At 32.9% G+C, this 16807-nt stretch overlaps 1 protein-coding gene and 1 long non-coding RNA gene across 3 annotated transcripts in view; one reads left to right on the forward strand and one right to left on the reverse strand.

Annotated features, from left to right (window-relative positions):
* The window catches only part of LOC148614910 (epithelial cell-transforming sequence 2 oncogene-like), a 65388-nt gene that overhangs the window by 29459 nt on the left and 19122 nt on the right, over positions 1-16807 (forward strand). For both annotated transcript variants that reach the window (XM_088589430.1, XM_088589431.1), the window contains exon 24: positions 15800-15972. In XM_088589430.1, coding sequence (XP_088445556.1) covers positions 15800-15972 — 173 coding nt within the window. The remainder of the gene's footprint in view (positions 1-15799; positions 15973-16807) is intronic.
* Positions 11469-16211, reverse strand: LOC148614911 (uncharacterized). The gene is made up of 3 exons (XR_015923798.1): positions 16157-16211; positions 14977-15144; positions 11469-11787 (listed from the first exon to the last, which is right to left on the reverse strand). It is a non-coding gene; the product is annotated as an uncharacterized LOC148614911 (long non-coding RNA).

A 16807-nucleotide genomic window follows, 5' to 3' on the forward strand; every position in this document is an offset into this window, starting at 1 on the left:
TGTTTAGTAATTCAAGAAGTATGTATGACCTTAGTTGTTTCAAAGTAACCTTGATCTTGACCTTGAATTTTGATAGTTGTGAAAAAAAAGAATTGGCAGAAAAGTAGATTCTAAATCAAGTCAGGAAAGGTTATCACTGCCTTGTTTCAAATCTGTCTGCTTGTGAATTAATACAGATAAATATTGAAATTTTCTCCAGTGACTCACTCACCTTGATTTTGGGTTGATACAGTACAAGTAATGATAATATATCTCGGGGTGTCATGGTGCAGTTTACAAGTGATGACAACTTGAATAAACAAACATTATAGCTGTTAGTTTTATTCAGATATAGTTCAGTGAACATATTTTAAATGGTCTCTTCAGAAATTCTGCAACATATAAATAGATAAATAAATACATTTATTTATCTTTTTTTTAAGAATCTGATTTGAAGAAATACAAATACACCTTAGCAATTGGAAGTAACTTACTTTGGTAAATCCATTAATAACACTGTAGTTACCTCCCCTTGACTAATAAACAAACAAAAATACAATGAGTTGTTGATTACAGATGTTGTACATAACGTTATACTTTGTTGTATTTACAATGACAATTCACTGATTATAAAACTTTTAACAAGCAAGCTGTTGCAAAATATTTCTGCATAATAAATTGGTATGACTCAGCTGGTATATTACAGGTTCAGTGAAGGTTCTCATCACTCAGGAATTTTACTTTGTTTAGAATGCATTATATATTGGTAGCAAAAATAAAACAAAAGGCCAATATACTTCGACATGTACAGTGTCACTAGCCAAGAGTTCAATCTTCTTCATTGTCTTAGAAATCTAGAGGTTCTTAAATGGTGTAAATAGAGGGGAAAGCAGTATTGAAAACCAGTGACTAGGAAGGAAAGTCAATTTCAAGAAAAACGTATATCTTGGTTACAATTGATTTGCCGTGGTAGAAAGAGTATATAAACATATTTGTTACATTGTTTTTGTGAATATATGTGCTCTGTAAGATCCTGTGCTTAGGTTCAATAAAATGTTGTTATAAATGAATAGATCAGATACCCACCTAAGAAACCATGTAAAACTTATAAACAATCTGATGAAAGCAGTGTTAAGCAGGGCACTCAAAGGGCATATTTTGAGGTAATCCCTATGTAGATTCTTTTAAGTGATCCTCTGTGTGGTGCTGTGGTATAATGATTTACAATGTTTACACTTTTTGTAGAGGCTATTTAATTATTGCTAATTTGACAGTCAAAGAATTTGTTGAGGTTAGAGCTGCATGTTTTTTCAGATGCTTAGCAACTATATTTTGTTGAAATATTGCATATGGTTTTATCACCTATAGATCTGAATGATAGACCATTGGACTTTGAGTGACATGTGTAAGAAGAAAAGTAAAGATTGCTGTTAAAACATAGCCTACTCTTACCAGTCCTCTTGTTGTATTAAAATGAGTGTAATTTATTTTTAAGATTTAAGTAGCTGTCTTTGTAAGAATCATGCAAAATCTGAAAAATGTGTACACCCCAAAAATGGCTACATATTTTTATTTTTGTAACTAAGTTGTTTATGGGTCTATATTATGAAATGTGTAATTATTCATTCATATCTGCCTGCTCTTAGGAGATAATCTTCAAGCAAAAATCTAATAGTTCTTATTGTATTTGAGTTTCATTTACAGAGTTATCTCCCTTTATTTTGAAATCTACAGTGAATTCTACGTAATTTTTATCTCCTAAGAACACAGGTTATATGAAAAACTGAATGTTAATTTTTGTTTACCAAGCCAATTCAAACAAAGTATCAAAAATAAGAAATTTGTAGGATTTTTACACATGAATCACATTTTGCAAGATTCTTAGTTGAAGTGCTACTTAATAACTTGTCTTCTTTGTTTAAGTTGTATAGACCTCCTTCATTGGTGGTTATTGGTATGCCTTTATATAACCTTAATCAATCTGTAGTTCTTATCCAACATTGCCTGTTTTCCTGAATTTTATTTTACATTAAGTCCTAGACCTGAAGAAATAACTGGTCTAGGGAAAATTAATTTGTGCCCCTGCCATTAGGTTCTACTAGTCTGCTGACTGTATGTATGTCCATGTATTTTCTGACAATATTTAATCAAGAAATTTCATAGGTTTTGTATTATTTTACTGTTTGAATTAAGCTTGAACTTCTTTTATTGCCCTATCAGCTGATCTACTTATGTAAATACTTTATACCTTAGGTCATGTAGGCCTATATCATCTTCAAATAACATATTTAATACTACTTTGTATCTACATTGTATATATGTATCTCATTTAAATAGAAAATTGATTTTTCTTGACATCTTTTCTCTGTAAGGTGGTAAGACAAAAATTTTTGCTTACTTCACCTTATAAATTATCAGCTGATCAATGAAGTAATTTTCTTTGTTATGAGTCACAGAAATCAGCTGATGGCAACAACTTACCTGTTGAATCAAAAATATACCTGGATAGGTATAACACAAGTGATCTATGTTTACTTGTGATGCAATGTTTGTACAATATTGTTATCCTTTTGTTAGAATGGTGTGATGTTAGATGCAGGTTTTTCCTGTATTTTAGAGAAAAGCTACTGATACACATGCTGACATTGACCTTCAAGTGTGTCTTTTGTGTTGGCAATTTTTGTTAGATGGAACACTTATGTTTTGTCTGTCAGTGTGGGTTTTGTCGCTTTGTCTGTTCTCTTTATTTGTCATGTATCAATCTTCAATGTTTTCTCAGTAGTTTGATATTGATTTCCCATATATTCTTTAGTGCACTTCTTAATTTCAAAATTCCTCAAGTTTAAGCTATTCTCACTGTTAAACGATGTAGTTGGTTTGCCTCCTTTTTTCCTTCTACACATCTAGTTGCTGTCTCTTATCCATCCAAGATCTGGTTTATTGTTCCTCAATGGAAATCCCCATGCCTCCATATAAATGGAGCCCCCCCCCCCAATCCATTGATATTAACAACTGCATGTATTTCTGGCCTTGAACAGCTTGAATGTAATCAAATGGCCTTGGTTATTGTCTGTTATTATGACCTAATAATGATGTATGCATGTTGTGTTCTCATATTACATAATCAGATTGATAAAGGTGCATTAGTCTCATGCTTCTTGTGTATTATTGAAGTGAAAGTTACATGGTATGACATTGTCAACACAATTCTAGTTTCCTGTTATTATTGCATTAAACACAGCAATGAGTGATAGACCATGATAAGGTTTAAATTACTCCATGGAATTTCTGAAATTGATCAAGTAGCATGGTAAATTGTTTGTCTTATCATGGTAACATTGCAAATCAGAACTTGGGTAATTGAAACATAATTGTATTTGATGTTTGTGAGTACCAAATTCAAATTCAAATTTTATTATTAACCAATCAAGGTCCCGATGGTGGCATTTACATTCAACATTAATATCCATCAGATGACATACCATTAAATAAGGAGTTGTATCCCTTCATATATATCAGTACTTCTGTTATGATTACTATACTAATTCATCAGTCAACATATGACATATATAATGTTACTTCAGTGTACAATAACAATAGTAACTCGTCTGCTTCTCTTGCTTTGTATGCAGGTTTTTTTTTGTCAAATATATTTGCTGAGACTGAACTCAGTTCAGTAGACCGTAGGTGTCTTATATGCTTTGAAATTTAGCAAGAACAAATTAGCAAATAAATCAGGAGTACATGATTTTCTTCCATTGTAAACAAATTCCTATTTTTTATCTGAAGTTCCAGTATAAAAAACTTATTTTGTCTGAACAGTTTAAAACAGTTTTTTTTTCTACTCCTTACCACCTTAATTCCTGTATCATTAATTTTTTTTTCTTCTAAATTTTCTACTTTTCAGTTTTGATAATGAGCCAAGTCATGTGTAGAATGAGAATGCATGAACTGGTATGAACAATGATAAAAGTTATGTGTCAAAAATGATAAAAAAAACACTCATTATTTCACCTGATAACGAAAAGTGAAAAGCGAGTTCATGTGAGCAATTCTTATTTGAGTAGATTATTAAATCTTTTCAGCAGTTACTGAACCTTTGTTAGTATGTTTATCTTGTGGTACCGGTACGTTTTAGACATTTCCCCATTCTTACCCAAAATACTACCCAAACATATCATTATCCTCTAAGTAAACAACAACAAATATTTCTGGCTATCTTTTTGAGATATTAAGAGATTTATATTGACGTCACACCTACATTAACTTACTATACAATATTGTGAAGGTCAAGGTCAATGGTATTTTGGCATGGCATGTGACTTAATTAGACAACTACCATTGATGACTGTTATTGAAGTCCTCATCATTAGCTATCTTTTTTGGAATGTTACTTTACAATAACTCCAGGCTTGGTTGAATCTTTTAAAAGACTGTCTGTTTTGTCCATGTAAGAAAATTAGATGCAGTACATTGTGTTTTTTTTCTTTTTTTTTTTTTTCTTTTCTTTTTTTTTTTAAGAAAAAAGAGTCATGAAGTATGCTGCTACTAAAAACTCTATACACTCACTAATCTTTCTTATTTGAGAGTTGTCTTTCTTGGAAACTTGTTCTTGATGGAAAAGTCTAATACTTTATAACTAGGGTAAATCAAATAACGATAGGAGACAAACAACTTGTTTTCAGATTTCCTGACAGTGTGATTGCCAGTTCTAGATCATTTTATGGATGATTGTATTGACCAAATATCCATGGATGACATGCTAGGTCTATAATGTTACCTTTAATGGCTTTAGAGATTTCTGTAGTTTTTAAACCTGTCCGAATGTTTATTTTTCTGTTTTGGTAGACTATAAGATACAATAGATATTATGCCTGTCATTTTGTTTTCCTGTACGGTAGAATACCAGAGTGTCCTGTCAGTGTTTATACTGAGTCAATCAATTTCAGGAGATTGTATATCAACATTTTACCATTGATTGGTTTCCTGTACATCACGATCGTACTAAATTAGGATTGAAATGGTGGTAGACCACTAGATAATGGCCATATACACTGCAATAGGATGGGTAGTTCTACTGATTATATGTCATTTCCGATAGAAATAAAATAAGTTATCGTTTACTACATTTCACGCTTCTGAAGACATTTTGACTTCATCAAAGCTAGTATTATTTGTTCTATAAGGAAAGTAATATAAAAGTATTTTAGATATATTTAGAACAACTCTGCTTTTGGCTACTTTACTGCAAACAAATGTTTACTAAAAATGCAATTTAGACGAATTGAAAGATAATTTACCATAAAAGGCTGTTGTCATATTTTGAATTTCTTATCATAGTGATGTTATGTTAGAATTTCTGGAAGTTTGTAAAATTTTAGTTCAATGAATTTTTTTTAAATATATTTTTTATGTAATTTATAAATTCTGATATTTTTAGCTGGAATGTGATAAATGGGCTTGGTCCCAATCACTGAGCTAATGGATAAAATTTCAACTTAGGCATCTGATAAATTATATTTTCAAGACAATACTGAAAACTACTGAGTCCAAAATGTTGGTGGTTGAACTACTGCAGTTACTTTAGAGAGCATTGACCGTATCAAATATAAGGGAGACCTTATCACATTTTGACATGTAATTATGTAAAATCCATTTTGCACACAGCATGTAGCTTATGAAGAAAAAAATTGACAGTTTTAAAATCATTGCTTTGTATGTGGGTAAATTGAATTTTAAGAGGATTACATGATTGATTGCATGGTTAATATGAAATGTAACCTTCAAATAACAGTGGTGTCACAAAATTGATTACATACAGTATTTTATATACCTTTGATTGATACGACTTGTGGTCATTACATTGATGGGCACATTTTGCCAAGGTCTTTTCAACTAATGTTTGAACTATGTTTAACCCACACTTGAACTTTATAATAATAAAAAATAAATGATTTGATGTTGATCCTAGTGTGAAATGCAATAAGTGCAGTCCCCTTGAATTTGAAGAATTAAAATTTTCCAACAGTTTCAATCAAAAACATATAAATATAAATCCTACTAGGTATTTGTGATACACCGTTTTGATATAGATCTATATCAAAACAGTGTTTTGAGAGAAGCAAATTATTTTTTTGCCTGTTGAAAATATTTTGATTGACACTGTGTTGATTAGACATTGTTGCTTTTAAAAATAAGTTGTTTAAAAGTTTTTCAGTCTCATAATCCTCTAATGTTTCAAGCTGTACTAATAAAGTTTCAGTTTCAATTAAATTGTATTATGTGATCCATAAACAGTTCATTGACCCAAATAAATTAAAAACTTTTCCTTTGATCTTATGTCATATTAGTACAGTTGGAATCAACTGTGGACAATTGAAACTAACGATGCAATGCATTACATAATAATATCCCTACAGGGAACCAGTCTAATTTTTACTTACATCAAGAGTTGTATAACTTTAATTATGAATACTGTTATGGTCACTGGGGTGTGATTAACATCAACTCTAAACATATTTTATGTCCATTTAATCATTATTCAGTTCAAAGACCTTTTGTATCTCTCACTCCTATTGATAAAGTCCCAAGTGAGAAGTCCTATCAATTTCATATATTAGCAATACATGTACTGTCCAGATATCAGAGAGATAGACAAATACTATGTACAGATAGCTTTATACTGTCATTGATAACATCATCAACTTATTATTTTGTTTGCATAACACTCCTGCAACATCATGCAAAATTGTTCAAAATACTGTTAGCATCCATAAAAAATTGTTTCACAAAATCTAAAGTATTTTGACATTAGAATATGAATTCATTATCAACAATGAGTGCCCTTTATCCTATCATGTTATCAAACATGTTTTGGTCCCTACAACTGTTTTACAGGAGTATAGTGGCAGGTACAGCAACAACTGTTCCATTAATCTGAGTACCACTCTGACAGCCATAGATGGTCAAAATGCCGGTGGGCTTGCAGAATTCGGCTAACATGCCAATGATAACTATATATGATTGATTAATTGATTGTTGTGGTTTAATGCCTGAGCAGCCATATTTCAGCTATATTCAGACAATGAACATGAAATGGATGATAAAATGAACATGAAATGATGATGAAATGAAAAATAGGATGGGACACAAGGACAATGGGGTCGACAAATTTTGATTGCCACTGGAAACAGGGAGAGGTGGGTAGGGTCAGGCAATTTAGCCTCCTGTGGCGGAGCCCTATGGTTCCTACTCCGGGAGAATAGGTAGGGTTCTTTAACGTGCGAGGAACGTGGCATCTTTCCCAACACGGTGCACCACTATGGTTTGTGGTCAGGTTGTCCGTATTATAGCCTGACAGCCCCAGCATGTAACACACCAAGGGCACCCTATTCCACCACCTGGGGCACACAACCCAGTTGCTCTGGGCAGAGTGCCCTAGCCCCCGGCTAGGGTTCTTAGCACTATTTAGTCGCCTTTTACGACAAGCTTAGTGCTGCTGCAGGCCTATTCTTTTAACTATATAAGTTTGAGCTCAGGTTTGTTGTCAGAAATTTATATGGCAAAGATTCCATTAATTTTTGTAAGGATGACATGCCATAACTAAAACTTACAGTAGAGACATCACCAGAAGATGGTAAAATTTAAATTGAATATTTCAGATAATTGACATCCTTCTAATATATGTATAAAGGACTCTTTTGTAATATTAATGTCTTTTTAATGTCTGTCTGTCCATCAGTCCATTTGTTAGAATTGATGGGAATGATTTAGAATCTGACATACAGATTCTGTTTTGTAGGTTGTGTTTTCTATTGTACACACCACCACCTATTTACTGGTCTATCAGTCATGTTTGGTTTTTGTCAGCTAAGAGTTAGAGATAGCCTTTTTTTTTTTCCTGTTAAGTTTACACCTGTGAATGTTAGATACACTGTTTACATCCTGCAATTGTTACTTGTGGGTTCAATAATAAGTAGAATATATTGTTACATGCAATGAATGCTGTAGCTGGGTGGTGAATAAAACTTATTGTACCTAATCATGTCAGTGTTTTAGAAGCTGTTATCTGCCCCACACCAATAAAAACAACCTGTCACTCCCCCAAAATATACTGTGTCAGTTTGACTTTGTTTACTATAAAGCTTATGGATACCAAGAATTTCAGATGTAAACACATCCAAAAGTACATTTAGATTCTAACTGTGTACAATGTGTAAATCAAGAAATTCATTTCTGTCATAAACATTTAAATAGTGTACACTACCCAGTGGTCAGTTCAGTAAACATAAAATTTCGAATGTTTATATATACCTTCCAAAACAGACAATTCTATCCTTAGCATGTTAATTTTGTTTCTGAGAGGAAAAAGAAGACTTAGAATGCCATTCTACTCGTAGTGAACCATTAAATATTTGGTGATGGTCAGCTGGATATAATCTATCAATCAACCATGTGATAAAGCACAACTGGACATACCATTGAAGACCAAATGGATCATGTTATGTAAAATCTAATTTAAAGAAGTGTTCATTAAATAGTGGGTAAAAATTTGGATTTCCTAAAGGGGGAAAGTTGATCTTGGCTATGATGATGTTCTTTTCAAGGACTTGTTAATTATATATGTGTAAAATTAAAGAAGTATGATGTAAGGTCATCTGTAACTGTCTACTAATGGCAGGGTGTCAAATTTATTATAATGGACCAGAAATAATCAGATATTTAGGACTAATGGAGAGGGGGATCAGGATCTTGCCAAGAGTCTGGCCTTTGTATCAGTATATAGAGAAGAAAGTGGGATATGAAGTATGTCATTTTTGTAACTTGACTTAGTCAGTTTCTTAACTTTAATACTTGATTTTAATGGAAGGCTGATACAGACCTTTCAGTGTGTCTCACTGAAAAGTGTATAAAGTGTCAGAATATTTCTCAACTGTCTGCTTGAATGAAGTTTAATGATCCTAACCTAGCAATTATGCAACCCTGATACATTGGAAAGGGTAATATATTGTGTGAAATTGTATAGATCTTATAGAATTGAATCTCCCTTCTCTTATTTCAATTCCTTCTATACTTAGTATCAATGAAATATGAACGTCCAGAAATAAATTAGCATTGTAGTGATGTAATGTTTGAATAATGGTGTGTTTTTATTGGATAATAAGAGATGTCACATTAAGTAGATGGGTGTTCTCTGAGATCCTGGGTCAAAGCCGTGTAGTGTTTCTGTGTCTGCCAGGGTCTGTAACCATCCACAGTGTCCCTGTTTTCTCCTTGAAATCTTGATTTCTGGACAGGTTTTAACAGTTTGTCATCTTCAAAACTTTCACAGGGACTTGTACTACTGGGCTAAGTTTCACAAAGAATCTTAGTTTGAGATTTTCCTCAACTCAAATTTTAACAAATCTACTGTAATGACATGGTAATGTAAGGATTTGAGGAACCCAAGCAAGGTCTTTAACCATTACTAAACTTCTCCACTAGTGCTCAATCTGAGGGGGTGTATCAGTATTTAAACTTCCTACAATTTCTTTGTTATAAGACAAATACAAACAATAAAACAAAACAAAAATATAAATGTGCATGTACTATTAAACATTCATTGATAGTCTGTGTGTGTACAGTCTGGATTGTAGCAAGTCTATAAGTCTCAGGTTTAGTGTTATAGATTCAATATACCCCCCCACTCATCAAGTGGGTGGCATCTTGGAATCACCCTATCTCTCAGTAATTCTGTCTGTCCAGATTTCATTTCAATTTATCTAAGCTTCCTTGGGTGGATGGATTTATTTAAAATTTATTGTATGACTTCATATATTTTTGGCATACATTGTGATTTTAGGTGCTGTTCCAGTAAGAATGGGGTATACCTAGCATGACAACATGTGTCTTGTTTTGCTTATTGATGCTAGACTGTTACCTGCATGTTGCTCATGCTGAAAATGGAATTTTGTTTGATAATTCTGCAACAAAAAAGTCATTCTTCCTCAAAAAAAAAGAGATATAGAAACATCCCCCTTATGATTTAGTCCAAAGAATAATTTATTTTGTGGTCTATTAACATTTGGGCTGTTTCTAGGTCCTTTAATACCAGTAACTAGACCATCTATCAATGACTGTAACATAAATTTAGGTTGCTCAAACATACAATGAATAAGAACAGGTTTAAATGAAACCCTTCAGTTGAAATAAATTTGATGAGTGGACATATTTTACAAGAGCTTCAATAAGGTTCAAGGTCCTTCATTGTGAAGTCAAATTTACAATACTACAATAAATTGTAGATTTAATTGGTTTTTGTCAGGATACCAACATTTAAAAGTTTGAATTAAATTGCTATATAAACCTATTCATTTCACTATGATGTGATAAATTAGAGATAAGCCTATAGCACCTCAGCTTTGGCTTAGTCATGTCAGGTCGATATTACTTTGGTTATAGGCTCTTACAGGTACATAGATTTACAAACCTGATACAACATTAATTTTCCAAGTACATATGTACAATGTAAATCCAGAGGAAGATGCCTTATTAAAGAGTTTTATTTCCAGGACCATTCATTTTTTTTTAAATACTACATAAGTCAGTGAGCAATCTATGAAACTGACCTTTGGATACTTGTATTGTGTGCACAAGCTATAAAAATTTAAAACAAATTGAAGAAGCTAAATAGCTTTCCACCTGCATGCTGAATAACAAAATTTTTTTAAATTATTTTGTTTACAATAGAAACAAGAATGGATATGGTGAAATGCTAGAAATGCATCATCACATAACCTAAAACTTAACATGAGATCATCAAAAGGTCTTCAGAAGGTGTAAACGCACCTTTAAGTAAGCTCAGAATAGCCCCAAGAACTAAAGTAATGAAATACATGGTATCAGAACGATGACACTTCTTCAAAATAAACGAAAAAGTCGATTCATCTTCTAAATGAAATTGGTTCCTTTATAATTGTACATTTTGCTTTAGGATGATTTTATTTTTTTGTACATACAAATGTTTTAAGTAATTGTCGATTGTCTTTCCTTCACAATTTTATTTTTTCTGTCCTCTCATTGTGTTTACGGTTGTAGAATCCTGAACCAGTGACATGGAGTAGTTAATGTAGCAGACTCCTATGTGTCTGTTATAATAAGGTGAACAAACTTCTTACATCCTTACAGGGAAATTTACGAAGGAATTTATATTTTAGCTTTTATTCTTGCTGGTGATAGTGTTTTTACTTCAAATGAAACTTTAAGTAAATTTACATTCTTGCAGGAAATCGTGATGTAGGACCATTGACCTCCTATGTCATCAGTGAATACAATGCACTGACCTTAAATTAGTTCATTGGCCAACAACCACACTTTTCAGAAAAAAAAATCAATTTAATATGACAGTATCATTTCTCATATGACTGTCACCTAGATGGATCCTATAATTTGACTTTCTCCAATACTGAGGCTGACACAATGGAATTCTTTAATAAAGAGGCATAAAATTACAGAACAATATATAATGTAAGGTCATCTCTGTACTGATGACAGACTACTTGTGTTATGAATAATTCATAACCATTTTGTTCTTTTAAGTGTAAATGTTCTCATGTAGCCAGCAGATGTTCCAACACAGTCTTTAATTAAACATTCTTAACTGTCCTGAAGTACAATATAAGCCTGACCATCTGTACATGGTACTTCTAGTACACCAATCCATCAATCTTGAATCTTTTAGCCATTTGTACTACAGGTGCTGTTGAAAATAAAACCTTGATAGGTTACATTGTGAAGATACTTTTGTCAGGCTTCTGTCATATCTGTTTTCTGAAATTCATGATACAAAACTAGAAAGTAGGGGCCATTTCTGTTACAGACTTTTAATGTAATGTTAAATGTGCTGTAAAGGCCGTAACACAATAAAACTTAAAAAAAAAAAAGACAATAGCCTTAACTTAATGTGATGTATTAAAACCCAAAGACTTTGATTGCAGTTACCATGAGATTTTTCTGGCCCCCTGAGGCCTGGTTTAATCTGGGTTTGTGGCCCCTAGACATGATTGTTTTAGTTGGGGTTTGTGGCCTTCAGGCCTTTCTATTTTGGTCAGGGTTTGTAACCCCAGGCCTTGTTATTGTGGTCAGATTTTGTGATCCCCAGGCCTTGTTATTTCGGTCAGATTTTGTGACTCCCCCAGGCCTTTTTATTTTAGTCTGACTTTGTGACCCACCAGGCCTTGTTATTTTGGTCAGATTTTGTGATCCCCAGGCCTTGTTATTTCGGTCAGATTTTGTGACTCCCCCAGGCCTTTTTATTTTAGTCTGACTTTGTGACCCACCAGGCCTTGTTATTTTGGTCAGATTTTGTGACCCCTCAGGCCTTGTTATTTCGGTCAGATTTTATGACCCCCCAGGCCTTCTTATTTTGGTCAGGGTTTGTAACCCCTGGCCTTGTTATTGTGGTCAGGGTTTTTGGCACTTTTGTCTAGTTATTTTGGTCAGATTTTGTGACCCCCCCCCCAGACCTTGTTATTTTGAGCTTGTTTTTTAGCATTTTAGTCAATCTTTTGTGAAAGCTGTAAAATCTAGATTTATTGTACCCATTTTTATGACAGAGTAAGGAATGTTAGGCAGACATTTTATGTTACGACTTTTTGTTGGTAGTCTATGTGTAGCAAGAAAAATTCGAAGGCTCTTAAATGCATGTATTATTCTCTCTCAATCAAGAAATGTTTGCATCACTGCATGCGTCTGTATGTGATGAGGGATAGAAAACATTAGTTGTAGGATTTATCATTCTAGATCAAGTTTTTATTCACTCTCAACTGAGATGATGACTTAACCAATAATATCAATCAACAGATTTACCTATAGAGATAAAAATTAAGGAAAATTTATCATATAATATTAACCCTTTGTATTGTATGAAACTAGCTATACAGTGAAACCTATCTAAACTGAACCCTGAATAAACCATACACCTGTCAAAACTGAACCCTGAATAAACCATAAACCTGTCTAAACTGAACCCTGAATAAACCATAAACCTGTCTTAACTGAACCCTGAATAAACCATACACTTGTCTAAACTAAACCCTGAATAAACCATACACCTGTCTAAACTGAACCCTGAATAAACCATAAACCGAACTAAACCAAACTGAATAAACTGTAAACCTGTCTAAACCAAACTCTGAATAAACCATAAACCTGTTTAAACTGAACTCTGAATAAACCGTAAACCTGTCTAAACTGAACTCTGAATAAACCGTAAACCTGTCTAAACTGAACCCTGAATAAACCATAAACCTGTCTTGACCGAACTCGGAATAAACTGTAAACCTGTCTAAACCAGACATCTACTGAAGTCACATTACATGAATGTTAATGCATTTTTAACCTGTGTAAATTGAACACCTGCCTAAACTTAACAACCTCCAATCTGAACGGGAGTGGTACCAGATCAAACTTTATTTGATGAGTTATTTCAGTGAGACCCCAGTTTTAGCAGCCATTGCTTCCATGAGAAAGAAAAAAAAGAGTTTGGACAGCTATTTCTTTCCTTGTTGGTAGTCCTCTTTGTATTCTTATCAGATTTGATTATGTATCCTTGCCTTGTAATCAAGAGGTTTAGATACTTTTTTGCTAAGATTAAAAAGCCTATAGAGAGATATTTATCTCAATGACAGCAGTAAGTCGGTGAAGGACAATTATGTTTTATAGTTGAAAGGTCCACAATTGAGTTTATTTTAGGTCTGTTCTTCAAACCTAACTAAACAGAGAGATATTTATTTGAACAATAAGGTGATTAAAATGCTAATAATCTGTTGGACACCTCTAACTTGTAAAATCAGGTCATGTTCAAAATACTAGTTATGGGTCCATAATCATCTGTAGTTAGAGATGATATCAAATTGAGTATGTGTACACATGCTATCTTAGATTTAATGACAAAAAGTTAGTCCTGACACTGCACTTTCTGTCGTCATGATTTTTGGTCATCTATTTAACATAAAGGCCTGAAATATTTTCAACTGTTTTGTGTACATTGAAATGTCCAGCATTAAAATCCTGTTTAAGCCCATTTTTAGTGGGGGACATCATTATGCTGATCCAGTCCTTGAATCAATGCCAGATACTACATTATATACCTAAGGTCCTACAGAAATATATTTTCCCAACATACAAATTTGCTAACACCAGAATAATTTGAAGACTAGACCCTTCACTGTAGGCAATAACATGATACACTTTAAAATGAAAGATTGCAAAATTTGATTATATACTCAGCAGACTTAGTTGATAGATGCCATTTCAGCTTATATTATGTAATACAAGATGTTGTGGAAAGTTTCCCCACTAGTCAGCTAATATATAGGATGGATAAAATCCAAATATTATGCTGCAATTATATTTTAAGATGAGTTTGATAGATGCAAACATATGTACAAAGCCTAATTTATGACTTTGATGTCGTAATAAAAATAGTTTGATTTATCTTAGCTGCTCGTTTGGAACAATATCTGAGTTACTTGTTTAGTTTTTGCAATAGCTTGATAGAAAACTTGGCAATAAGTGTGAGAACTTCTAATTGTTTGCCTGACTTCTGTAAGAAAGCTTTCAAGATAATTCTGGGAGACAAGTACTTCAACAAGCAGTTTTATTTAACCTTCCTCTTGGGAGTCTAGTCATTAGAGAGGTAAACTTGTTTATTCAAAAGTGACTTTCAATAATTCATAAGTCGAAGGAACTGTAATACATTTTTGACAAGAGTTTGTGAAAGACAAAATAGAGAAGTTGAATTCCATATTTTCTATGGCAAATCTTTTACATTCCCCAAAAGTGCTATCAAGCAGACTTTTCCTTTTCAGGGAATATTTCTATAGTTTTGTATCCCCTACAAAAAATATAGGGGTCATATCAAATTCCATTGTTTGTAAGAATTTAGAAGCATTATTATAGCCTTATTGTCCTCATTTGGTTGTTATTTTTATGAATCCTGATCATTACTAACATTACCTTTGCAAAATATTATTTTGCCTCAGACTTGGGTATTTTGGTCAAAGCAACAAGTATTACTAGCCTATATGGATAGTTTTCAGTCTGTCACAAAGCAAATGGACTTCAAGGTTAATTTCTGCATAGCTTTGACTCATTCAGAATTTCCAGTTTTCTACTTGGAAAGCCCTGAAAAAAAATTTTATTGCAGTTTTACACAATACAATAATGTTTGCAATGGTATTGACAGCTTCATGAGGGAAACTAGTTCCTGTCAATATACTAATTATCTAAGAAGAATAAAAATAAAAGTACACATGACCTTGGTCAAATTATTGATTCTATTTGAGATAATGGGTTTAAGAAAATGAGAAAATAATGACATTTCTCTGTGATTAGAACAGCAGTAGCAAAGTGCATTAGATCTATTTAATAATCCGGTGATGTAATGTGTTAAATTAGGTGTTCTAAGAGACGGCTATTTCTCCTTCAGAATAGGATTCAAATAAACTGATTCAGCTGTAGGAATATTAGATTAACATCATACACCATATCTACAAGAATATTTTTATATAATGCACCAAATGGAACTTACCTATTAACCAAGTTTTGTTGAGAAGTACAGATTGTTGTTTCATAAATATATGTAAAGTATTTAAACATATCCACCCTTTACTAAAGTGATAACTTACAAAGTTTACTACAGATATTGAATAAAACTGGTGGTTCATTAATATTGTAATATCGAGTGAAAAAATATGTTATTGATAGACAGTTAGTATACAGTCAGGGTTATAAATATTTTGTTCTTTCCCAAAAATAAGTGGTGTGAATTTCTTTGCAGAGCTTACCAACACTATGAGATGCTTGGTTTATTCCTGTTTAATGATGCCCTTGTCATCACCAGAAGAACGGATCGTCACTACCCATTCAGCCGAGCTATAGAACATACGTACAGATATGAAGTCAGTTTGTCCCATAATAGAATAAAAATATCAGAGATACCTGACTCCAAATGTAAGTACCAGATTAACACTGTACTGACTTAATGTAAAACATATATTTAGATGAGGCCTAAAACTGCCTGAATGTACAGTGCTTTGACCAGCATTTTCACGCCTTCTTGCAAAATATATTTATCAAATCTTCTCAAGTAAATATTATACCCTCTCTCAAAAAGTGGGTAGGAAATTGGAATCACCTTTTCCATCCATCATTCCGTACATTTTCGTTGCACAAATCGTGGCTGCCACTGGACGGATTGGTTTCAAATGTGGTATGTTGATTTATATACAGAGAGCATACATATTTAAGGAATTTTGGTTTCTGTCTTGATATTGAGTGGGAGTTTACCATGCAAAACAATGTATACACCTTTATTTTGCTTTTAGTTGCAACACAGAATTTGGAACAAAAACTTTTAACCAAACAAACAATTTCAACCTGAAGCAGGCATCATCTTGGCAGTGATGTATGGAAAAGGTTGTGACATTACCATAAATATTATATAGAGACTGTTGCTATATATAACATGTAAATATACAATCAGTACATATAGAACAAGGGGGAGTAAAAAAAATCATTATCAGAGTTGAAAAATTGGTTAGTTACAATACCCACTCTCCATGGGTGGGTTTTATATTGGAATCACCTTTTCAGACCCTCGTTCTTTTGGTCAGAATTTTGTGGCAATAATCTTGGCTTTCCATGGGTAGATGAGAACTATCTTCATAAAGATAGAGCATATGTTGTAGATGACTTTGGTTGCTTTCGAATATCAACTTACTATATCATGAACTTGATATGGCCATTTGATAGGAGTGATGTATAATTTTTTCTGGTATGGACAGAA

The sequence above is a fragment of the Perna viridis genome, chromosome 6 (genome assembly GCF_037379345.1).
Source record: "Perna viridis isolate PV_CMFRI_1.1 ecotype Kerala chromosome 6, ASM3737934v1, whole genome shotgun sequence".
NCBI lineage: Eukaryota > Metazoa > Mollusca > Bivalvia > Mytilida > Mytilidae > Perna > Perna viridis.